Below are 27,427 nucleotides of genomic sequence, written 5' to 3'. Positions count from 1 at the left end.
TGCAGATAGCTATTATGACGTACACATCCGCTGAGTAAGGATTTTTGAAAATTCAACCCCTAAGAGGGTGAAATAGGGGTTTGAAATTCGTGTAATCCACGCGGAAGAAGTCGCGAGCATAAACTAGTTTAGATACAAATTAGCCCTTGACTGCAATCTCACCTGGTGGTAAGTAATGATGCGTCTAAGATGGAAGCGGGCTATAAAAACTGCCATACCCCTTGCATGGCAGTTTTTATTAAACCCATACCCCTTTGGTTTCTAGGTACACGGCATCGTACCGTAACGCTAAATTGCTTGGCGGCATGGCTTCGCCGGTAGGTTGGTAACTGGTAACTGGCAACGGTCAAAGCCTCCCATCAGACCAGACCAGAGATTAAGAAATTATAAAATTTCAAACCTCTGCCGGGAATTGAACTCAGGACCTTCCACTAAGAGACAACGCTTACCACTGCGCCAGGGAGGTCAACAAAAATATGTGTACCTAAGTGAAAACTCAAAACTAATTGATAAAAATACGGGATAGGAAATCTAGCCAGATTGGTAGAGTTTTGGTTAGGTATGTACAATTATTATTATTAGGTATGCATAATTTCTAAATAAGATTTCTAGGCTAGATTTCCTACTCCGTATTTTCATCAATTTATGTCTAAATCCATAGAAAAATAAAAAAGCATTTATCTCCATGCAAACCGGTTCGGATCGAGCTGTCCGCATGAATATCAACGTATGAAATATTCAATCTGCTGGAACGCATTGCGATGGCCGCCATTCCTGTGTTCATACGAAGACTGACATGTGTAAAATTTGAATTTAAAACGCTCCCAGCTTCCAATATGGAGGCATTGTTTTTAAACTAAACGCAAAGTCTGATTTGAATAAAAAAGCGGCCAAATGCGAGTCAGGCTCACGCAACGAGGGTTCCGTACTACAGTCGTATTTTTCGACATTTTGTACGATAAATCAAAAACTATTTAGCATAAAAATAAATAAAAATCGATTTTAGACTGTCATATCGTCGCAGGAAAGGCAAATTTACTGAAGCTCCAAATGGCCATTTCGAGAAAAAGCCGTTTTAATTATTTTTTTCTCGTTTTTAATTCATAACTTTTTGCCCCGCACACAAATTTCGATGACGTCAAGGTAAACTTTTATTAATTTGTCATTTTCTATGTCCAGAAGTACAAACCATAATAATTGGACTGCTGGTTTGTGATATAGTGGCGCTTAAGTAAAAATGACTTCAATTTACAGTAAAGCAAAATTTCTTAACCGCTATTTGATTCAAATATTTATAGCAATCAAAATTACTTATAACTCTTACGTATATATTTTGGAAAACGACAAATTTTCTGGAACTATAACAATAATGTAATGTTCGTAATCTTAAATTACTGAAAGGACTTTTACAAGTCTGGTTTCATCATGTTAAAACAACTTAAAAATTGATCGGCTCATTATGTTGAATCACTAAAAATCCTTAAAGGTAGGTTATTGTTTTAGTTTTTTCGAGTAAAAAGACGTAAGAGATAATTACTTTTGTCTAATCACACCTTTTACTACTTATAACTTCAGTTAATACACAATAAGAGCTACTTAAATACTGTAGTGCCCAAAATTAAAGTTACTTGAACCATAAATAATAACGTATACTCCATTACTAATGTGTAAGAGTAAAGTCTTAATTGCTTATGATTATGAAAATTCCTATCTTTTTTTAATAATCTTACGTAAATTAGTAGGGCATTGAGATGGGCTTGAGCTGGGCTGCCTCCTCTGATTAGAGCTCAGCTCTTAAATTGGATAGATAGCTGGGCAAAGGCCTCCTATTTGAGTTAAGAGGGAAATAGTTTCGAGAAATAAATTAAAATACAGCTGTTAATTTGTATTTTATTTAATCTATGAATTGTTTGGTTTTTACCTTTATTCCTATTATTAAGTAATTAACTTTATAATTTTACTCCTTCTAAACAAAAAGTCGTTTACCTCTTCGGCAAAAATAATAATAAACTTACATTGAGTAACAGAGCATTTAACTTCTTTGGCAATAACAATTACTTAACAATATTTAGAATCTTATCTAAGTACCTACCTATTACAAAAAAATTATCAACTACTGAAATAAAAAAATGAGAATCAACGTTTCTTTCAGTCTTTGACATTTAAAAATAAAATAAAATTAATTTGTAATCAAAACAATCTTCATTAACTAATACATTTTTTCGACGGTATTTAAAAAAACGAGTATAAAATAGCAAAAGGTGCCTTGGATCCATTTCAATCTTAGGCCAATACTTCATCTTCCTCGTCTGTTTCAGCCAAGCAGTTTTGAACTTTGGGATCATTATTCATACTTCGATATTCCGTATGATACACAGTTGGTATCACATTATTCGAGCACAATTTGTTCAGATCCGTGTATTTCTTTTTGCAAATGGGCAGCATCGCTTTGTAGCATGATTTAAGCTGTAGGTTATTTTTCTTCACTATCTCGATTTCTTCTGTTTGCGCATCCGGATTCATAGAGCATTTCACAAAAGCCATATTTGCCACCGATTTCTTAAATGTTACTGTCCTCAAATTGCTAATTTTTCCGGTTAAATTACCTTTGAAATATTTTTCAGCAACTGTGTCCCATTTGTTAAAATCAGCATAATTAAGGACCTCTACTTCATATGGTCTTGGTGACTTCCTAGACATAGTAAAAATTGTGCTCCACTGCGACGGTGCCCACACTATAATGCCTCTTAAGCTTTTATCTATAACGGAGTGCATAGAGTCGACCGGCATATAGGTATGCCCCGGGAGCAAATAATTTATTTGAATTGATAGAAGAGTGTTACACTTCTTAAGTATTTCATTTAAACATGTTAATACTATCTTATTTTTATTTTGCCCCGGACATGAGTCACAATATAGTAATAAATGTTTCACTGTACCCCTTAGATCCACATTATTGATGTACTTCTCTAAAATTGATGATATCTCATTGGCACCCCTTTTTCCATTATTTTCTGACCATGTGTAGCAGAACCCGTTTCTAGTGCCTGATTCATAGAATGTTAAATTATAGACAGCCACTTTGCGCGAATAATACAGCATCATGTTTTCACCGTGGGGCGTGTTCAACACCTTTTGAAGGTCAAATGATGCGCATAAAACACTGTTGTCTTTATTATAAATACTTTGATGTGCTTTAAACCTTTCAGCAGATTCTTCTTTGTCTATTAAGTGTTTCCGTTTTTCTTCTGCATCAAAACTCTTATTATTCTCATATTGTGTACATTTCAGACACTTATCTTTGCGGGGGAAATGGAATCCAATGTTAAATTCAGTGTTGAATATTTTTTTGAAAAGTTTTTCTCCAGCGTAGGCGTTGCCATTTGCAAGCTGAGTCTCTTTATAAATTCTATACAAATTTGAAATATTACGAAATTCTGTCGGCAAATATGTTCTTGTGCTATTTTTCCTGCAGTAGTGTGAAGGCAAAGCTGGTAATTCCTTTATGTATGTTCGTACCTTTTCGGTAACTAAATTTGGGGTTTTATTTCGGGGTTCGTGTTTTCCACGCATATCTTCTTTTGCACTACCAAATGATGCGTTGTTTACTGTATTGTACAATGTTTTTTGCTTGAGATCTAGTGTACAAGTCAAAAATTGTTGACACACTTGGGCTTGCCCTTCACCATCGTTAATAAAGTAATTAAAAGTGTTGGTACGCTTAGCCGTATCTGCTCGCTTTCTTTTTACACCCATCTTTTTAGAATGGCTTACCAACCAGTCTTTACGTCTTTCAGACGATAAACCCCAAAAATGTAAAAATATAGCTTTTCTCTTTTCATCAGTTATTTCGTAACATGCGTTAGAGCAATTTTGTGGATTACAGGGATTTTGTTTCATTTCTTTGGCTGGAATAACTTTTCCTTTAGAATTTACATACTCATGCCCGGAATCTTTGTTTGCTTTGTTTTCTTTTCTTTTGTTCTTCTGTTTCTTCTTTTCTCTACCCTCAACTTCAGAAACTTCATTCTCTTCTTCTTGAACCTTCGATTTCGTAGTCTTCTTAGATCTCTCATTTTTCTTCTTTGATTTCTTACTTTTCTTAGTTTTCTTCGTACCATCGGATACCGATCCAGAAGATGAATGTTCCCATGATGAAGAACTCCATACAAAATCTTCATTATCTGACAAAAAATCTACGTACTTCTCTCTTGTTTGTTGTCTCAACCGCTTATTTTTTATGTATTCATCACGATCATTTTTTGTAACATTTTCATGCTTCTCTTGGTTACTATCTTTATCATTGTCAGTTCTTATCTCTTCTTTTTCATCTCCACTTATCTTATTATCCAAATTGGCGTTTTCGCTTATATGCGATTCATTTTGTACTGTTTCATTTATTTCAGGTATTTTCTTATCTTTACAAATCTCTCCTTCATAGCTTTTTTGGTCTTCCTGTATATTCATTCCTATGTTAATAAAATTATTTTCAGCGGTTACCTTTTCATTTTCCTGTAAATTAATATCTATTTCTTTAAAATCTTCCATGTATTTAAAATCTATGTTATTGTTGTGCTCCATGTTGTTTCGAAGACATAACAATATGCCATCAGTAGCATCATTTCCAGATTCTATATTTTCATTATTTACAATTTCTCCTTTGCTTTCTTCTGTCTCAAAAAACTGCTTGCTATCACATCGCTTCAGTATGTTGTCTGGTACTATCTCAGGTGTTTCAGTGTTGTAATCTTCCATTATAATTTTACTGTCTGTCAGTTCAAGTTGTTTAGATTCAATTTGTACAAATTTTGATCCTGTGTTCATCTCTTCAAAGTGTTCTCGTCGGATTTGTTCACAAGCCTCCTCAATTTCGTGTTGTCGTTCAATTTCTCTGAAAATGTCTAATTCTTTTTGTATTGCTTTTTCTGTAAGATTTTGTTCCTGGTATGGTTCTCTTATGTCATCTGTCAAATCGCAAACTGTTAAATCAATGCATGGTGGTTCAGCTTCTGTATTTGCACTGCGCATAACTGGTTTTGATATCAATAGCTCCTTGTTCAAGTTATTTGATTTGTACTTCTGTGTTTCTTTTTTAGGTGTTTTAAATATCAGTCTTTTAACTACTGCTGGCTTTGAGACTGTTTCCATCAGTGGTGTCTTTGATGTTCCAGCTACAGGTTCCTGTTCGTCCTTCAGTCTTGCTGCGTACCTTTTGTAAAAACTCTGTTTCTTACTTTCCATTATGAGCTGAAAAAATAGAAAGGAATAGTAAGTCTCATATAAATTTAAAAAAACGTTTAATATACCATCTAGTTTTTAATATTATAAAGAATACCCATTCTTGTCTTGGACACCTTCCTTGAAGACTGGCCGGATTGTTCACTAGATCGTAAAGAGTGGATGAATTTAGGGGAGACCTTTGCCCAGCCGTGGGATATTATAGGTTAAAAAATAAGTCTTGACCGCAATTTTGCCCAAAGGAATCAACTGAGGTCGGCAACAACCACACGGTCAGTTTTTTACTACTTCTCGGCCACCACAAGGTAACAAGCCATTCTCGACCGAAACCAACATAATACACTCTTCGAAAATAAACTTAACATCAGCCCGTTAATCTTAAGTTAACCTTCACACGTAACATAATTATACAACAAAAACGTGGCTTGCATCCCCGCGAATTCATAATTATTGTAATGCATAATCATTTTATAATAAAATCGGCATCAGTTTTTTTATGTATGTAGGTATCTAGAGATTTAATAAGAGAGAGTGCAAGTTTCATAAAAATCGGTTAAGTAAATAATTTATACTATTTTACTCAAGCTAGATGGCAGGCTAAAATATCCGACACAAATTGGGAACTTATGGCTCGTGCCGAATATCTGCCGTGCTGGTCTAGACCTGACAAACCTGTTAAAAACTATCTAGAATTCTAAAATGCCTTGCTCAATCTAAACCAATAACGTACATACTCGTATCTATAGATTAGGTATACACAAAAACAGAACCAGCGTCAAATGACAATTCGGCATATTTCATAAATTATTAGGTATTTAGGTACTTACCGAAGGTGACTTTACTAATAAATATTGCTTCTTATGTAAATTATTATAATTTTCATACTAATAAATAGCTAACTTACCGATTAAGGAGTCCGTTATTGCATTATTATAACCAACATTCCCTTATTTTCTCGATCTATTTGAGCGGCAACAAATACCGACACACGTGTACTCTCAGTGGCTCTGTCGAGCAGACTGACTGATACGCGGTCATAATCAGGTTTTGCAGTATTGCAGCTCCACATTTTTTACTTTAGCGACGTAAATGACGTATTGACCAGCTTTCTATTTTTACTTCTATAACTTTTGCTAAAATATTACTTCATAGTAAAGATACTGAAAGTCAAAAACTTGCTCAATAACAGTAAGGCAAAATTACTTATACGCCACTTCCTGCATAAAAATGGAAAGGCTAATATTCTTACAAGCCTTACTTATTATAAATTCTTCAATTCAAAATTACTTATACCAACTTTTATGTTTCTTTCGAGTAGTCCAAAAATGCTTATAAAATATTAGCTTTTAAATTGCCGGATGCCAAATTTACTTAAAATTTACTTGTAATTTATTGCAGGAAAACAAAATTACGTAGGTGACAGGCACGAATAAAATGCCAAAAAAGTGTCGCTTAAGGACTCTGGCTGATGAAAAATCCCCTTTTTTTCCATTTACTGAAACGCCAAAATAGTGCTCGTATCGCTGTGGAACCCAGACTGATCGACGCAGAAAAAAAACGCTGATTCCGAATATCTATATAACTCAATATGCCTAATTTGGCGCTTCAGTAATTCTGCCTTTCTTGCGACGATATAATATCCCACTTGGTATAGAAATATTACTTATTTGTTTATGAACACATTTTGATTATTTTTTCATGGTGTTAACACAAATTCATGGTTTTCGGATTATTCCCCTCTCGCGACCTACCGGCCTGCTAAATTTCGTGATTCTAGGTTAACGGGAAGTACCGTCTAGGTTTCTTGACAGACACGACAGACAGACAGACAACGAAGTGATCCTATAAGGGTTCCGTTTTTCCTTTTGAGGTACGGAACCCTAAAAAGTATCCCGTTTTTTTTTGTCAACGGAACACTGAAAAGTCAAGTGACAAACTCCATTTCAATAGGGCAACTTTTCGTCAAAGCTTTGGGGGCAGAGTTGCTTAAATCTGCATTTTAGTTAACACCCCGTATAAAGGGAACTTTTAAAATGGCGTCCCGTGACGTCACAGTTGCTAGCAACTTTGTTTTGCAAAATAATTTAATTATTCATCGCGCTTGCTAGATTTTCATCAGAAGATAGAGATAGGAAAGCCAGAAAATAGCTCTTGGGTTTTTGTGGCTATTGATTTTTACGGCCCTCGGGTTTTTGCGGCTTTTGGGTTTTTGCGGCTATTGCATCTCCTCTGAGTCTTGATGCTATAAGCGCATGTGTAAAATCTCAATGACACGGCACATTAAATAGGTAAGTACTAATTTAGCGGATTTGGATTGTGTAGAGTTTAGAATTTCATGAATAGCTGACATACACTAGGCGGGTGTTAGGTAACAATGGTTATCTCATTATCTAACTAGGTCGCGAGAGCCTGCATCGCCTGCGAATTCTGCAGCAAAAAAATGCCAAAATTAAAATCCTAGTGGCGTCAGCAGTTAGTGCTGAAGTAACCAATGCTCACGTATGTTTAATACAGTGCGACTGTTGCTATAGAATTCACTCGCATTTTCATTTTGTAGGTACTTACTTTCAGCAAAGTTTCAACTGTTGCGCCTTTTACGGCTCTCGGGTTTTTGGGGCTGTGGTTTTTGCATTTTCTGTGAGTCTTGCGGCCATGATTGCATCCTGTCACATCAAATTCTGTGGAGTTTAGAGTTTCAATGATACGGTATAATAAAATAGATACTATAGTCCCGCAAATTGCTATTGCGCTGGAACCATGTCTCATTAACATCGAAATGACGTCATTTTGACGTCAGCTGAAATAAAAATATAGCATCCGCTCGCAACTTCAGTCTCGTGCTGACGTTAGTAAAATGGCGGCCACGCGCATTAGCAATTTGCGGGACTTAGAACATAGCGAATTGGGCTCGTATAGAACTGTAGAGTTTAGAATCTCATGAATAGCTGACATGCACTAGGCGGGTGTTAGGTAACAATGGTTATCTCATTATCTAACTAGGACGCGAGAGCCTGCATCGCCTGCGAATTCTGCAGCAAAAAATGCCAAAATTAAAATCCTAGTGGCGTCAGCAGTTAGTGCTGAAGTAACCAATGCTCACGTATGTTTAATACAGTGCGACTGTTGCTATATAATTCACTCGCATTTTCATTTCGTAGGTACTTACTTTCAGTAAAGTTTCAACTGTTGCGCCTTTTACGGCTCTCGGGTTTTTGGGGCTGTGGTTTTTGCATTTTCTGTGAGTCTTGCGGCCATGATTGCATCCTGTCACATCAAATTCTGTGGAGTTTAGAGTTTCAATGATAGCTGAAATAAAAATATAGCATCCGCTCGAAACTTCAGTCACGAGACGTCAGTAAAATGGCGGCCACGCGCATTAGCAATTTGCGGGACTTAGAACATAGCGAATTGGGATCGTATAGAACTGTAGAGTTTAGAATCTCATGAATAGCTGACATGCACTAGGCGGGTGTTAGGTAACAATGGTTATCTCATTACCTAACTAGGACGCGAGAGCCTGCATCGCCTGCGAATTCTGCAGCAAAAAAATGCCAAAATTAAAATCCTAGTGGCGTCAGCAGTTAGTGCTGAAGTAACCAATGCTCACGTATGTTTAATACAGTGCGACTGTTGCTATATAATTCACTCGCATTTTCATTTCGTAGGTACTTACTTTCAGTAAAGTTTCAACTGTTGCGCCTTTTACGGCTCTCGGGTTTTTGGGGCTGTGGTTTTTGCATTTTCTGTGAGTCTTGCGGCCATGATTGCATCCTGTCACATCAAATTCTGTGGAGTTTAGAGTTTCAATGATAGCTGAAATAAAATATAGCATCCGCTCGAAACTTCAGTCACGAGACGTCAGTAAAATGGCGGCCACGCGCATTAGCAATTTGCGGGACTTAGAACATAGCGAATTGGGATCGTATAGAACTGTAGAGTTTAGAATCTCATGAATAGCTGACATGCACTAGGCGGGTGTTAGGTAACAATGGTTATCTCATTACCTAACTAGGACGCGAGAGCCTGCATCGCCTGCGAATTCTGCAGCAAAAAAATGCCAAAATTAAAATCCTAGTGGCGTCAGCAGTTAGTGCTGAAGTAACCAATGCTCACGTATGTTTAATACAGTGCGACTGTTGCTATATAATTCACTCGCATTTTCATTTCGTAGGTACTTACTTTCAGTAAAGTTTCAACTGTTGCGCCTTTTACGGCTCTCGGGTTTTTGGGGCTGTGGTTTTTGCATTTTCTGTGAGTCTTGCGGCCATGATTGCATCCTGTCACATCAAATTCTGTGGAGTTTAGAGTTTCAATGATAGCTGAAATAAAAATATAGCATCCGCTCGAAACTTCAGTCACGAGACGTCAGTAAAATGGCGGCCACGCGCATTAGCAATTTGCGGGACTTAGAACATAGCGAATTGGGATCGTATAGAACTGTAGAGTTTAGAATCTCATGAATAGCTGACATGCACTAGGCGGGTGTTAGGTAACAATGGTTATCTCATTACCTAACTAGGACGCGAGAGCCTGCATCGCCTGCGAATTCTGCAGCAAAAAAATGCCAAAATTAAAATCCTAGTGGCGTCAGCAGTTAGTGCTGAAGTAACCAATGCTCACGTATGTTTAATACAGTGCGACTGTTGCTATATAATTCACTCGCATTTTCATTTCGTAGGTACTTACTTTCAGCAAAGTTTCAACTGTTGCGCCTTTTACGGCTCTCGGGTTTTTGGGGCTGTAGTTTTTGCATTTTCTGTGAGTCTTGCGGCCATGATTGCATCCTGTCACATCAAATTCTGTGGAGTTTAGAGTTTCAATGATAGCTGAAATAAAAATATAGCATCCGCTCGAAACTTCAGTCACGAGACGTCAGTAAAATGGCGGCCACGCGCATTAGCAATTTGCGGGACTTAGAACATAGCGAATTGGGATCGTATAGAACTGTAGAGTTTAGAATCTCATGAATAGCAGACATGCACTAGGCGGGTGTTAGGTAACAATGGTTATCTCATTATCTAACTAGGTCGCGAGAGCCTGCATTGAAAGCGCTGTCTGATAAATTACAAATCACTGGGAACCTGAACGCATGATTGAATTTGATTAGGATTAACCTAATTTGAATGTGTGATGGAAGTGTTCTATATTTAAATAGGTTTCATCATCATCATCATCAACCGATAGACGTCCACTGCTGGACATAGGTCTCTTGTAGGGACTTCCACACGCCACGATCTTGCGCCGCCTGAATCCAGCGGCTCCCTGCAACTCTTCTGATGTCGTCTGTCCACTTAGTGGGGGGTTCCAACACTGCGTCTTCCGGTGCGAGGTCGCCATTCCAGCACCTTGGGACCCCAACGTCTGTACGTTTTACGAACTGACGACTGACGAGAAGGAGAAATAGGTTTAGGTACTCTTAAATAGGTGATTTCCCACCATTTAAATTTCATCATCATCATCATCATTCGCCGGCCCACTACAGAGCACGGGTGCCTCTAAGAGTGAGAAGGGTTTTGTCCATAGCCTACCACGCTGGCTACGTGCGGATCGGCAGACTTCACTCACCTTTGAGAACATTATGAAGAATGACATGTGGGTTTCTTCACGATGTTTTCCTTCACCGTTAAAGCTTCAAACGCACATAACTCCGAAAAGTTAGAGGTGCGTGTCCGGGATCGAACCCACATCCTCCTGGTTCTTGGATGATGAGACATTTTTTTTTTTTTATTAACTATCAAATATTGAACATTTTACAAATATTTTGGCGTTTAAACTACCGTGAGTGATTTCCATTATAAATACTATCTGTCCCGGCTTACTCACGTGTGTAGTCGACGTTAGCCCGACTAGTTTCGAACCCATCCGGGGTCCTTTTTCAAGGGAGTCCGTCCGCGCCCGCGCCGCGGTTTTGACTGCGGGACGCACGTGCCGCTGCCCGTAGAGCCCGTTGTGAGGGTGGCTGGGGTGGGGGGGAGACAGCTGCCGATCGTCTCCCGACAGTTCCTGCTGTTCTTCATCACTGAAACCGTCACCGAAATCCAGGCACGCGGAGCTAATGGTGTCCCGTCCCACGACTGATGCCCTTGTCTTAGCGTCAAAAAGCGGTTTCCACGCTGAGGGTAGCATCCATCCATTGTCACGATTGAAATTCGGGTGGCGACTAATTTCGATCGCTTCCCGTATCTTCCGCGGTACTAGAAACTTTTCCCGGGACAACACGGAAACCTTGTCGAATCGTATGTAGTGCGTCGTACCCGAATTCTGGATATGTTCTGCTATTGCTGACCCATTGGTGTCCACATTTTTGACGCTGCGTATGTGTTCCATCACTCTCGTCTGGATGTTCCGACTGGTCTCGCCTATATAGTTATGGCCTATCTACGGGCAGCGGCACGTGCGTCCCGCAGTCAAAACCGCGGCGCGGGCGCGGACGGACTCCCTTGAAAAAGGACCCCGTATGGGTTCGAAACTAGTCGGGCTAACGTCGACTACACACGTGAGTAAGCCGGGACAGATAGTATTTATAATTTTACAAATACTTTTAACACAACAAAAAAACCACTAAGGTTTAGTATGTTGCTTATCATTCCGTCCATTAATCGATTTTGGGTATAGTGCTTCCATAAATAATATATACATTATGTATAGAAGCACTAGCACTAGGGAGCGTTACATGATAATAATTTGTTATATTTAATTTTTCAAAAATGGGAATTGTTAATATTTGTTTTGAAAGTATGATTTTAACTTGTGTTTAAAGTTAAATTCGGTTAGTCCTGACCTAAAAGTATTATCTAAACTATTTATTATATAACATGTCAACATAGTGTTGACACTAGAGTGAACTAGAGTGAGGGATTTCTCGGTGTGATTATGAATCGATGACATGTCAAATATTCGCACGCTTCTTCCAGCGTACTTATAGATAGGTATATATGTTGATTTCAGTGATATAAAGAATACACTGACATACAGGTATAGGTAATACATATAAACATACAACTCAAACAACTGGGTTTATAAACTTGAAATAGACAGTGCCTCTTTGTCTACATGGAGTGCACGCTACCGAACAAAGAAATCTGCCCATCAAAAAACCTATCGGAACTCTAGCGATATCAAAAATCGGACAAAATCGGAAAAACATAGAAAAACGGCTCGGTGCCCATTCGAATATTTTCCGTACAGTTTACTTACGAAAAAAGGGTTTTTTCAAAAAAACTACGGTATCAACGAAATTCGAACATCGGACTGAAAAAAGTCTGTCTATTCAGTTATGAAGGCTGCATGCAGGTTCTACTCGAACGTTAGAATAGAATAGATTTCTTTTTTTGTTAAAAATAGACCTTTTACAAACTTTAGTTTAGTTTATTTTATTTTACATATAAAAGTTTAGCATGATTCCATATAATAAAGGTCTTGTTATCTTCTATCTTCTATATATATAAAAGGAAAAGGTGACTGACTGACTGACTGACTGACTGACTGACTGACTGACTGACTGACTGACTGACTGACTGACTGACTGATCTATCAACGCACAGCTCAAACTACTGGACGGATCGCGCTGAAATTCGGTATGCAGATAGCTATTATAACGTAGGCGTCCGCTAAGAAAGGATTCTTTAAAATGCAACCCCTGAAGGGGTAAAATAGGGGTTTGAAGTTTGTATGAAAGTCTGTCAGTTTTGAAGTGTCTATAAAGAAGTTTTGTAGTTAATATTTTTGCAATTATTAGCAGTATGACATATTTTTTCCCCTTATATCTGCTATAAGACCCACCTTCCTACCAAATTTCATGATTCTAGGTCAACGGGAAGTACCCTGTAGGTTTCTTGACAGACAGACGGACGGACAGACAGACAGACAGACAGACAACAAAGTGATCCTATAAGGGTTCCGTTTTTCCTTTCGAGGTACGGAACCCTAAAAAGTGAAAGAAAAAAATAAATGTCAAATTCAGTGTTAGATACTGAGTTAGCGAATCATTAGGCTGGAGACTGACCACTGTATATCCCGGAAAATTAAAAATTCACAGCACGATTTTTAAAAACCACACGTTTACAGTTTATCCCGTGTTGAGTATTATAGGTCTTTGCCCGTGGTACTAACAACACGGAATGAAAAGATAAAAATTGTATTAAGTAAATGGCTCCATCCACAGACTGGGCACATCCTGTCCCTGCTTGGCTATTCATAGAGGCAATACAAGAGATCGCTGCCCGAATGCTTATCATCTAATACGGATAGTACGGAGGGAGATATCAAAGTTGCATGGCTCTATACGCTGATCTCAATTTGATAAAGTACTGCAACTTACATTATGGTTTGACGACCTCGTTCTAAAGAGAGAAAAGTTCTGTGAAAACGGGTGAGCGTGGGGGTTTTATAAATAGGAGGAGGTGGCTTCCTGTGAAGCTGTGATAACCTAGTGGTTAGTACGTCCGCCTTCTTATCGGAGGTTGGGGGTTCGATCCCGGGCACCCACCTCTAACTTTTCTGAGCTATGTGCGTTTTAAGTAATAAAATATGATGAAACTCTAGATATAACAATTACTAGTTGAACCGCCCAATTTATCTCTAGTATAGTAGGCAAGCTTTGGTAGCCTAGTGCTTAAGACATCCGCCTTCTAATCGGGGGTCGGGGGTTCGGTCCCGGACACGCACCTCTAACTTTTCGGAGTTATGTGCGTTTTAAGTAATAAAATATGATGAAACTCTAGATATAACAATTACTAGTTGAACCGCCCAATTTATCTCTAGTATAGTAGGAAAGCTGTGATAGCCTAGTGCTTAAGACATCCGCCTTCTAATCGGGGGTCGGGGGTTCGATCCCGGGCACGCGCCTCTAACTTTTCAGAGTTATGTGCGTTTTAAGTAATTAAATATCACTTGCTTTAACGGTGAAGGAAAACATCGTAAGGAAACCTGCACGCTTGAGAGTTCTCCATAATGTTCTCAAAGGTGTGTGAAGTCTACCAATCCGCACATGGCCAGCGTTGTAGACTAAGGCCAAAACCCTTCTCACTCTGAGAGGAGACCCGTGCTCTGTAGTGAGCCGGCGATGGGTTGATCATGATGATGATAACTGGGTTCTATTGAGAAATTACAAGCAAAAGCAAGGGCAAAACAGCCTCAATAGCTCAACGGGTGTATTGAAAATCGAAAGGTCGACGGTTCAAACCCCGCCCGTTGCACTATTGTGGTACCTACTCCTAGCACAAGCTTGACGCTTAGTTGGAGGGGAAAGGTGGATGTAAGTCAAGGGCTAGGGCTAATATTCTTTTTAAAAAAAAGAAGAGAAAGAAAAGAAAAAGCGGAAAATTCGCCTTACGTAAAATTTTTTGAAAAACATCACGGAACTATATTTTTCTGTCATGTTTGGATTTCGATATTTTTTGTCCTTTTATGAAAATAAACCGTGCAGAACATTGGATTGGACACGAGGATTTTTCTGATATTTGATATTGGTGCAGGCTGGACAGGTTTTATAGTTTTTCCGGCTCATTTTTATTACAGTAGGTACTTTTCATCACGTAAAATTTTGATTGACTGTAAAAGTGACGTTTTTACGAGACTTTTCCATATATCGCACCTTTAGGTACGTATTTAAAAACAAAAAAGCTGTCAAGTGCGAGTCGACTCACACACCAATGGTTCTGCACCATCATACAAGAAATATCACTTTAATTTCTTTAATTTTCATGGCAGTTAATTTTATTTTTTGTTTGCCTCATTTTGTAGTTTAAGTGATTTAGTATTTTTCAAACCCGCAATGTATAGCATGCAAAACTCGGGTCAATGCCCAACCTATGACGTGGCATTGACTCCGAGTGGCCTACTTACGCAACGTTCGCCGACCTCTAGCGTCAGTCAGATGTTTTATTTGCGATATATCGTAAAATTTTACAAAATTATAGGATCATTTTAAATAGTTTTTTCGCGTTTTATTGTGGTATCATATCAGTAATCGTCAGTACTGTCACCTTTTTTTTTTTTTTTAATAGATATAGCGAGCAAACGAGCAGGCGGGTCACCTGATGTTAAGTGATTACCGCCGCCCATGAACATTTGCAGCACCAGAGGAGCCGCCGATGCGTTGCCGGCCTTTTAGGAATTTGTTGGTCCGCCCTTGAATAACCCCATGTTATAATCTAGTGGGAACACCGCCGATGGGAGTTGGTTCCACCTATCTTCGTTTTTGCCAGAATTCTGGTTACACTCTGTATAAGAACGAACTATGAACCGTTCCTTTAAAGTGCAAAGCTGTAAGTTTAATGTAGAAATGTTCGGTTCTGAATGTTTACACTTTATCTCGTAGCCAAAATCATTGTTGTTTTGCATTGTTACAACCATCCCAAAGCTCTCAAAGCATTGCCAAGCCGCAAAGTGAGCTGTCAATAAGTTTTGTGTAAAGCATAGAGTACAAAATAACCGTGGAAGGGGAATATTACCACAGCATAAAGAGGCCATACAGTCGGTCGACGGAGATGTCAAAGTCAAAATCTTATATATATAAAAGGAAAAGGTGACTGACTGACTGACTGACTGATCTATCAACGCACAGCTCAAACTACTGGACGGATCGGGCTGAAATTTGGCATGCAGACAGCTATTATGACGTAGGCATCCGCTAAGAAAGGATTTTTGAAAATTCAACTCCTAAGGGGGTGAAATAGGGATTTGAAATTTTGTAGTCCACGCGGACGAAGTCGCGAGCATAAGCTAGTCTAAATATATAAAAGCAAACGGTTACTGACTGACTGATCTATCAACGCACAGCCCAAACTACTGGATGGAACGGGCTGAAATTTGGCATGCAGATAGCTATTATGACGTAGGCATCCGCTAAGAATGGATTTTTGAAAATTTAACCCCTAAGGGTTAAATTTTCCCCCTTATAACCTTTGTATTTATTTTCGATTTAGACTCATTACAAGCGCTTACGAATGTCAGATCAGCATAGAACAATACAATAATAAAATGATTGATTGATCTAGATAATACTAGTTAAAGATGGCATAAAAATTATTAAGTTACCCAAGCACCTTGTCGTAGTTTTGTAATAAAATGTCATAAATGCACTATAAAAAAGATAGGTACTCAAGCAAGTACATAATTTTCATGTCAACATAATAATAAAATGTAATCAAATGTTATATTACAAGTACACAAGTACATATTTTTTATCCTAGCTCGTTGAATAGCGTGTGCACTGTGCAGTGCTATATTTCCCATGCGTTTTTATCATCAATATAATAATAATTAATTTTGAAAGTTAAACCCCTAAGGGGGTGAAATAGGGTTTTGAAATTTGTGTAGTCCACGCGGACGAAGTCGCGAGCATAAGCTAGTATATTATATTATGTACTTAGCTGCTGCGATCGTATACCAACTCGTCCGCAAATAATTTGAGCGTCGTCTCACTGTATGTTGTTACACTGTGATATTACAGTGAAAAATGTTTGAGGATTGAGCACTTTATATTTCACGTCGAGAGCCCGGGCTATGCGCGTCAAGCATAAGAACTGCTATTCTGTAAATACACAGTACAGTCTCACTTTCAACGCTGTTGCAGCGATGACAAATATCACTGGCCACTTGTTTAAAGTCTCATTAATTTAAAAGCCAAGGAGCGGACAAGAATTCGAAAAATTGATGCTTGTGTTTAAAATTAATAGTGATTAAAAAACCGGCCAAGTGCGAGTCGGACTCGTGCACGAAGGGGTCCATACCATTATCTATATGACGGCTGAAGAGTTTCAGAGCCATATTTAAAAAGAGTGACGTCAGCATTGCTGACGTTACTGTGTTCAGTATCTTCATCCATTATGAATGAAACCACAATACTCGTTTGAACATCACTTTTATTGCAAATCTCGAGAGGTTCGAGCAGCACGACGTCTCTAGCAATAATGAAGCCTGAGACGTCGCCCGCCTGTATTTATACCAAAACATGCGTAATCACTCGCTTTCAATAACAATTCGTCATCACTTTCAATTGTTCACTATGATTAATCAACTTTACAAACTCTGAGGCTATTTTAGTACTTGGTTAACAAGGTAATATTTAACTTTTGATTGACTACGATTAACTATTAACGCCTTCGCGCCGACATAATATATAAACGAGCAAAAAAGTCACGTTTGTTGTTTGGGAGCCCGCTTAAATATTTATTTCATTCTGGTTTTTAGTATTTGTTGCGGTTTATAGCGGTAACAGAAATTATTACATCATCTGTAAAAAATTCAACGGTTCATGAGATACAGCCTGGTGACAGACGGACAGACAGACGGATAGACGGATTGTCAGCGGGGTCTTAGTAATAGGGTCCTGTTTTACCCTTTATGTACGGAACCCTAAAAAATAGTGCGTGTAACTTTTACGCGCGATTAAAGTAAATCTAAACACGCGCGAGATTCTATTTTTGAAAACGAGTCGCAACAGGTTTATTAACATAATGTAGACACAACAGAGCTTTTAATCTATGGCAATAAGTATTTACTAATAAAACCGGCCTAATTAATTTTTAATTAGAAAGTATTTACTAATAAATATTTACGAATTAAAAATTAATGTACATCGGCCTTTAGAATGACATTTATTCGGCTTTGTAGAGCGTTTTCTCTGTCACTCATACCTATATGACGTTTTGTCGGTCTCAACGATAGGGACAGTGCTCTACAAATTTGCTATCTCCTTCTAAAGGTCGATGTACATTATTTTCGGCTGCGTACTATACTTTAAAAGATTTCGATAAAATGTGGCCTCAAAATAAAATATTGTTTAAAATAAATAAAATAGACTACGAGTAACAAAATAAAAGAGCAAACGAGTAGATACCTAACTCAGGTCTTTAATTAATTATTTTTGCTCAGTTAAATGGCTCACGTGCTCTATGAAGTATATTATGAGCTAAAGAGAACGGTCAAAGGGATCCTTAAAAGTTAGCCATCCGTCAAGATACTGATTTAGATCAAGGGCATAAAGAGTAATCGACTGATATTGTCTTCATCTGGTCATTCGACCTTTATTAATTGACCTTGAGCAGAGAAATTAACGCCTCGATTAATTATTTTTATTATTTTAATCGGGTTATAAATTCGCAAATGTATTTATTTAGGTAGTACAGATTTCAAACGAAAAAAGAATTTTCAAAATCGATCCAGGCGTCTTCGAGTAATCGGAGAACATATTGTCTACATTAAAAAAAAAAAGATTCCGACGAATTGAGAACCTCCTCCTTTTTTGAAGTCGGTTAAAAATCATTAGTTAATTCAAAATCTAATTAAAAACAATTTAATATCCCGAATAGGAATCACCGAAATTCGCACTAATAGGTTAATTCCCATCAAATTTACTGGCACATTCGGGATTGCAGCGATTCGCAATTTATTGGCAGCCAGTGCACTCGATTTAGGCATTAGAGTGACCTAGATAGGTAATGAGATAGTCCTGCTATTGTTTATGTACCCATACGCACTGCTAATCGAGAACTATATACTATACTATACTAGAGATAAATTGGATGGTTCAACTAGTAGCTAATATACATAAGTAGCTTATGCTCGCGACTTCGTTCGCGTCATCATCATCATCATCATCATCATCATCAACCAATAGACGTCCACTGCTGGACATAGGTCTCTTGTAGGGACTTTTACACGCCACGGTCTTGCGCTGCTTGGATCCAGCGGCTCCCTGCGACTCGTCTGATGTCGTCCGTCCACCTAGTGGGGGGTCTTCCAACGCTGCGTCTTCCGGTGCGAGGTCGCCATTCCAGCACCTTGGGACCCCAACGTCTATCGGTTGTACGAACTATGTGCCCTGCCCATTGCCACTTCAGCTTCGCAACCCGTTGAGCTATGTCGGTTACTCTTCGTCCGCGTGCACTACCCAAATTTCAAACCCCTATTTCACCCCCTTAGGGGTTGAATTTTCAAAAACCCTTTCTTAGCGGATGCCTACGTCTTAATATAATCTGCATGCCTTTCAGCAGTTGAAGTTATCGAAACTACTTTCAAAGGCCCATATCACAATGCAGCTCTATTAACAAGAAATGACATGTTTGCTACTAGATGTGAAAGTGCCGCTACTAGATGTGAAAGTGCCGCTACTAGATGTGAAAGTGCCGCTACTAGATGTGAAAGTGCCGCTACTAGATGTGAAAGTGCCGCTACTAGATGTGAAAGTGCCACTACTAGATGTGAAAGTGCCGCTACTAGATGTGAAAGTGCCGCTACTAGATGTGAAAGTGCCGCTACTAGATGGCATAAACAGTCGCTTCAGTACTGAGTGAACCTACAGATAACTGACACTGGCAGCAAGCGTGCGGTAGCTTAGTGGTCAAAGCGTCGGTTGCGGTTCCAGGAGACGCGGGTTCGATTCCTGCCGCTCCGCAATTTTTGATAAGCTATTATTTATTTTTATATAGTCAAATTAAGTTATTATAATACTAAGTATCGTTTATACAAAGAGAAACTTCTATTTGACTATACTCTAGTCTCAGTAAACATTGTACTATGTTTTAGTTTTAGCGCAAAACCACAAAACCTCTGCTCACAAAACTGTCTCATTTTGCCACCAATTATACATTCAAACGCAATTGTTACATTGGAGATAGTTATACTGCAACTAACTGAATAGGCCAAGAGATGGTGAATCCTACCGACTGCGCCACTGTAATTTGTATTAAAGAAAACACCGAGTCGCCACAACGGTTTATTCCGGACAGCTCAATACAATAAATGACAGATCGCAATTCATTACTTAAATACCCACATTTAATATTTATGATATACTACAGTTTTTTTATTTATTATTTATTGAACACAGAAATTTCATACATTTTAAAATACACAGACCACCATCCTCTAGAAACTGTAGAAGTTTATGTGAGTTAGTTACGATTATTATTTGTATTTACAAATAATTATTACTTTTACATACTTACGGAGGGATAAGACTTCTTTGAACTTGAAGTCAGTTTTTTTAATTTAGACATATTATATGTATTTAGTTGAAGTTAGGTGTGATATCCAGGGAAGACTTAGGTTCGAATCCTGCCGGTTCCGCAATTTTAGTCATTTAGAAATTCATCAATCGTGTAATAACCGCAACTTAACAAAATATGTTGTTTAAATTTGTGCTATGGCAAACCTAAAAACTCTTTCAGAATCATGTTATAAAAGCGAATACTTGACTCCACAAACGATTTTTGCAGTCGTATGATCGCCGCAACTAGCTTATGACGATTTCTGGTATGTTGGTTGTGTACATCACTATTTTATTGGAAAAAGTGATAGTTTAAACAACAGCAAAGAAATAAAAGAAAGAAAACTTTTTTATTTGATCATTACAATAAACCTTAAAACTACTTTAATTAATCTACATAATTATACTTATAGGTCAAAATATACTAAATAAAGTGTATCGTGTGACCAAATATAGGTCTCCCACTCAGTATCATGCTGCAGCGCTGGTTTTCAGTGGGCGCCTTAAAAAGTGAAGTCACGGACTACAAGGTATACTGATCTATTTAAAGAATATTCCCTTCTACATTATATTATAAAATAAAATACCCAGACAAGGGTTAAACAAATAATTAAAAAGACTAACAGTATCAAAAAAAGTAGGTGCATAAAAACATGAGAAGAGGTATAACGGAATTATTAAGACAACAACAACAGATCGTCCACCGGCTCTTAGACTATCAGCGCCGCTGCAACAAACTGACAAAAGTAGCATGGCGATTCAATTACGGAATTTAATTAATTTTAATTAAACATGGACACTGATTTCCCTTGTCGCCAACTTGGAGTTAGTTTTGCTGTGTTTCCTTATTAAATGCCACTATACTATAATCTAAATATATAAAAGGAAAAGGTGACCAACTGACTGACTGACTGACTGATCTATCAACGCACAGCTCAAACTACTAGGCGGATCGGGCTGAAATTTGGCATACAGGTAGCTATCATGACGTAGGCTGCCGCTAAGAAAGGATTTTTGAAAATTAAACACCTAAGGGGGTTAAATAAGGGTTTGAAATTTGTGTATTCCACGCGGACGAAGTTGCGAGCATAAACTGGTCTAAATCTATATATATAAAAGGGAAAGGTGACTGACTGACTGACTGACTGACTGACTGAATGACTGATCTATCAACGCACAGCTCAAACTACTGGACGGATCGGGCTGAAATTTCGCATGCAGATAGCTATTACGATGCATCCGCTAAGAAAGGATTTTTGAAAATACAACCCCTAAGGGAGTGAAATAGGGGTTTGTTTGTGTAGTCCATGCGGACGAAGTCGCGAGCATAAGCTAGTATATATATAATATGGGTACTGATATGCAATAACATGCATGCAGCGATCGACTAGAACTCGAAGTATGTAATTGAGTTGCACGCCACGGGCTTTGTCCAAATTGCACTCCTAATGGAAGATGGAGACCCCAACCCGACTTGTGGAGACGACCCAACTTGTAATAGGTAACGGATAGTTGCAGATTTGGAGACCGGTCCAAACCATGAGCGATAGCGAGCGATCTATCACGCGATATATCGAGTGGTAAATTAAACTAGTTGACGATTCAAAAGCACTTGTAAAAGTTTACTTGAATAAAAATCTATTCTATTCTATTATTATCGCCTCTATAATTGGGAGTGCTCTGAAGAGTTGTTTGATCTTATTCCACTCTCCTTTTTCTACAACCGCACCGCACGCCACCGTGTTTTACCATCACCACATGGGTGCACTTCGACCGCCCGTTGTGCCAGATCCTTTTTTCCACGTACATGCAAACTGTGGAATCAACTCCCTTCGGCGGTGTTCCCATAAGATTACAACATGGGGTTATTCAAGAAGCAAACAAGAACAAACAGCGCTGATTTTCAGCTAATACTCTGAACCGGGCGACGACACCATATCGCCATAGTATCATTAATTGTATTTTCGCGCGTGACACCGCGGCCTCCGACGCGGGTCCCGTCGCTCGTGTCGTTACATTTCTCGCAATGCCTCTCCATAAACAGAGAATTGGGTATTTTCCTACTTTTAAATTTGATAAATATTATTACTTTATTATAAACTAGCTTATGCTCGCGACTTCGTCCGCGTGGACTACACAAATTTAAAACCCCTATTTCACCCCCTTAGGGGATGAATTTTCAAAAATCCTTTCTTAGCGTACGCCTACGTCATAATAGCTATCTGCATGCAAAATTTCAGCCCGATCCGTCCAGTAGTTTGAGCTGTGCGTTGATAGATCAGTCAGTCAGTCAGTCAGTCAGTCAGTCAGTCAGTCAGTCACCTTTTCCTTTTATATATTTAGACTAGGATAAAAATAATGACGTACACTGAAAAAATATTAAAATCCAACAAAGATTTACAAAGTTACAGTCATTTTAATTTTGGAGTGGGAGGGTCTTCTATCCCTTTCTCGCAAAACGAAAATTTGTATGAAACCGCACGAAGCTACTATGGCATTAGTAGGTGTGACGTCAAACTGCTGTATCGCTATCTCTGTCTAATCAGAAATATTTAAATGCTTATAACTTTTTTGTTATTTGATCGATTTAATTAGTTTTTCACTTGACGTCATTATTTTTATCCTAGTTTATAATAAAGTAATAAAAAAATTGGAGTCAAATATCCAATCGCGTAACGTACCGCGCGACGCGACGCAACACGCGACGCGCAACGCGCCGCGTCTCCAGAAAAGAGCCCTAAGCTCTTATCACTTGTACCACGTCTTAAGTAGAAGTTCTGTAGACTTTAGTCGTGTTGACGGAAATTTGACGCGAACTTTTCTGTCGACTCACGGTTATTGTTGTACTGACGTCAGCTTGCAACTACTGCCTTGCATTATTAATACAGACTAATGAAAAAAGGCTAAGACGCAAGCCCTCGGCTCCCAGTCACGCACCTCTAACTATACATTCGTATTTTAAGCAATAAAGAGAAAACATCGTGAGGAAATCTGCATGCCTGAAAGTTCTCAATATTGTGAGAAGTCTGTATAATAACATTGTAAATTGAAAAATTAAAAAGTGCAACCGCCGAGTTTCTTGCTGGTTCTTCTCGGTAGGAACGGCATTCCGAACCAGTGGTAAATTAAACCTGACTATTCATAAGCACTTTTAAAAAGTTTACATGAATAAAAAAACATTCTATTCTATTCTATTCTATTCTATTCTGCCATTTCGCACTCGGCCAGCGGGAGCGTGGTGGACTATGGCTTAAACTTCATTAATTCTGAGAGAAAACCCGTGCTTAGTGATGTGTTCATAATGATTGCCTGGCGATGGGTTCATAATGATTCAGATGCGACAGAGGCTCTGATTGACGGACTATCTCTATGAATTCTTGTCACTTGTGCCACGTCTTAAGTAGAAGTTCTGTAGACTTTAGTCGTGTTGACGGAAACTCGACACGAACTTGTCTGTCGACTCACGGTTATTGTTGTACTGACGTCAGCTCGCAACTACTGGCTTGCACTACTAACACTGACTAATGAACAACTTTACATGGAAAAAGAACCAACGTGTTCATAGAAAAGTGTAATCATGATCAACCCATTGCCGGCTCACTACAAAGCACGGCGGGGTGATTACGTATCTCGCGACAGGCTTGCGACAGGCGTAAATCTCGCGAACATTGCTGTCAAACGTCCGGCTAGAGAGAGACAGCAAGAGCCACAAAGCAAAATAAGAAGAAGAGAGACAGCAAATGGTCGCGTTGCTGTCGCTACTGCAACGTTTTACGTAATCACCCCGCCGGTCTCAGAGCGAGAAGAGTTTTTAGCCATAGTCGCGCATAAAACTCGAAAAAGTAAGAAGTGCGTGCCTGGAATCGAACCCTAGACTCGTCGAATACAATTCTTACGTCATAACCACTAGCCCACCACTTGCCCTCGTCTCATTGGCTATATATACATTGTATTCCATTGTTAGGAAAATCTCGAACCCATTTGTGCGCGACAAAGTAAATTCAAATTGTTACAGCGAAATTTCCCTTCAAAATTTTCAAATCGGGAAAACAAAGTTGTAACTTTTAAGAGCGTTTCAAGGGTCCTTGAATTATTGAATTTAAACCCGTTTGGAGTGTGAAAACTTAGATTTCTCGCCATAATGCACACCAACTTTCCACTTCAGGGGAAATTTGGTTCCTCGACTTTTCTTTTTGAGTGGACTGCTTCATGTAGAAGAGCTTCACGTTACCAAAGTATATAATGTAAATATATAAAAGGAAAAGCTGGCTGACTAACTGACTGACCGACCGACTAACTAACTGACTGACTGATCTATCAACGTACTGCTCAACATAATGCATACCAACTTTCCACTTCAGGGGAAATTTGGTTCCTCGACTTTTCTTTTTGAGTGGACTGCTTTATGCAGAAGGGCGTCACGTTACACAACACTTTTTTACACAGTTACACAATCACTGGCTAACTGCAGAGCAGGAGCCTCTGGCCTCTGGTATAGTGCATTATGGAGAAATCTAAGACATGCAGGTTTATCATACCGGCAAAGCCGTGCCGTCAAGCGATTAAGCGATCCGGTACAATGCCGTGTAGAAAGTAGAAACCAAAGGGGTACTTTGGTTTAGGTTTAATTGAAACTGCCATAGACCTGCCAAGTTAGCCCGCTTTTATCTTAGACTACATCATAACTTACCACCAGGTAAGATCGCAGTCAAGGGCTAACTTTTGTCGGAATAAAATTGCAGCATGTTTGCATAAAGTCGTCTAATCGGAAACCTTACCTCGAGTCTCTCTCGCTCCAATAACACTTGATGCCTTGTTCAAAAAATACAAAATGGAATTCCCAAGACTATTCCGACGACGAATTCCACCTACTGTAAGTAGCGTACAGCGAATACGCTCAGGGAAAAGGAATAATATTTATTGATGGAATTTGTTTTATAAACTACACTAGCTTCTGCCCGCGGCTTCGCCCGCGTGGCCTACAGGAAACAAATGGCATTTTTTTGGCAAAACCATAGGACTTTCGTATAACCATTCAACCCTCATTTTACCCCTTTAGACCCTCATTAAAAATCTTAGCTGACGTACCTCTAGATAGAACCTACCTTCCAAACTTCAAGTTAACAATAACAATAATTAAAACTTTCCCATACAAACTTTCATCCCCTATTTTACCACCCTTATGGGTGAATTTTCCAAAAATCCTGAAACACGTATTTCTTCATTTGTGACCGAGAACCTAAATACCAATTTTCGTGCAAATAACTTGAAAAATGACGGACTTTCATACAAACTTCCATCCCCCATTTAACCCACTTAGGGGTGGAATTTCGAAAAATCCTTTCTTAGTGGATACCTACTCTTACCCTTACCCTTTAAATTTCATGTCTTTAGGACCAGCGGTTTAGGCTGTGCGTTGATATATATGTCAGTCAGTCAGTCAGTCAGGACTTTGAATTTTATATATATAGATAGTAGTTTTCTCGTGGTCTCAGCAATTTTACCTATATTCTGTAGAGTGCCTTTGTGAAACAAAGAAGAGCATACCTAAAGATGGACAGACGGACTGGACAAAACTATAATGGTGTCTTGTTTAACTACGGCATTGTAAAGCAACTAAATAGAAATAGCACTTCATATACCTACAAAAACTCTAAAAAAATTAAATAGAAATAGTACTTTATGTATCGTACAAAGGCTCATCAAAGAATATAATGAAACGTCACAGTAATTTCCCGCGCACCAAACTCCATACATCATCCCGACGTGACGTCAGATGGAAGCTGGAACACAACAACCTTTTACGTAATTTTCCAATTATTTTACGAAAGGTTCCAATAGGATTCTATTACTAGTGTGTGCGTGTGTGTATGTGTGTGTGTGTGTGTATGTGTGTGTGATAGCTGATATTAGGCTGATAGCTTATACCTGACTTAACAATACGTTTTATCCCGGAAAATCGAAATATTGAAGACCGGATATCCACGTGGACGAAGCCGCGGGTATCAACTAGTAGAATGTAAGCACAAGCGAAGCGAGAGCAAAATTTTTTTTAACTGTACAAAAACTATATCACTCATGTCGTGTTTTTCCCTCATTAATTATTTTCACAGGACCCTTCACCTCTAAAAAGACTCAAAAAGTGCTGAAAATATTTGGGATTCAACTAAACGACTTCTTGAGTTTTGGAGGCTTCATAGACAAGAGACCCGGGACGTAACAAAAATACCAATTCGACATAACGATTAAAATACCAATTCGACATAACGATTAAAAATACCAATTCGACATAACGATTAAAAATACCAATTCGACATAACGATTAAAAATACCAATTCGACATAACGATTAAACAAAAGGAAGCCAAGGGAATAAAATTAAGGAAACAAGTCCCAAGTGACTGAATGGGGAACCGCTATAATTGATTTAGAAAATCCCTTACAGAAACTTTGGCAAAGGAAAACAGAAAACAGGAGTAACGACGCGTGAAACAGCTTGTTAATGAAGTAACTCCATCGAGACGTACGTCTTGCTCAAATAGAAATGTCCTTTCCGTCCGTCCGTCTGTCAGCGGGTTGTATCTCGTAATAGATAGAGAGTTGAAATTTTCACAGAATGTGTAGGTATTTATTTCTATTGCGGCACAGATATGTCCAGATTTGCAACTAGCGTGGCCCCCTCAGTCCTCAGTCCCTCTCGCTCAAGCAGATTTTCTTACTTGTGAAATGTCATTCCTTCTACACTTCACGTTGTTTGCCGAAATCTCACGTACAAATACATTTTGGCAAACAAAAAAAAGTGGCCACGGTGATAAGGACAAAACATAATCATTTTGTCACGTTCTAATAAGAGCTTAAATGCATTTAGCTATCTCGCTCTAACAGTAAATGTCCCAATAGGGCTACTTCTAATAGTCCCTGTTTCTGAGTATTGCGGCTACAATAACAAATGATAAACATTTCAAAATGGCCGCCATGTAATATAAAAAAATAAAAAGTGTTATTTCTCAAAGTCCTGACTGACTTATTATATCAACGCACAGCTTAAACCGCTGGTCTTGAGACATAAAATTTGGAGGGTGTGTTCTTTATAAAGAGTAGGTGTCCACTAAGAAAGGATTTTTCGAAATTCCCCCCCTCCTCCCCTAAGTGGGTTAAATTGGGGGTTTTATGAGGTCCACGCGGACGAACTCGC

General features: G+C 38.6%; 2 protein-coding genes across 8 annotated transcripts in view; one reads left to right on the top strand and one right to left on the bottom strand.

The window, feature by feature from the left end:
- Window positions 1–27,427, top strand: part of nrm (neuromusculin) — a 506,208-nt gene that overhangs the window by 415,383 nt on the left and 63,398 nt on the right. The gene's annotated exons all lie outside the window — the stretch shown is intronic.
- LOC138404086 (ankyrin repeat domain-containing protein 12-like) lies at window positions 2,049–5,128 on the bottom strand. Its single transcript, XM_069507286.1, has one exon. The coding sequence runs from the start codon at window positions 5,026–5,028 to the stop codon at window positions 2,284–2,286; it is 2,745 nt and encodes a 914-aa protein (XP_069363387.1). The 5' UTR covers window positions 5,029–5,128; the 3' UTR covers window positions 2,049–2,283.

Source organism: Maniola hyperantus, chromosome 25, assembly GCF_902806685.2.
Source record: "Maniola hyperantus chromosome 25, iAphHyp1.2, whole genome shotgun sequence".
Taxonomy (NCBI): Eukaryota; Metazoa; Arthropoda; class Insecta; order Lepidoptera; family Nymphalidae; genus Maniola; species Maniola hyperantus.
The sequence above is the reverse complement of the archived record's forward strand: the minus strand, read 5'-3'. Positions and strand labels throughout refer to the sequence as shown.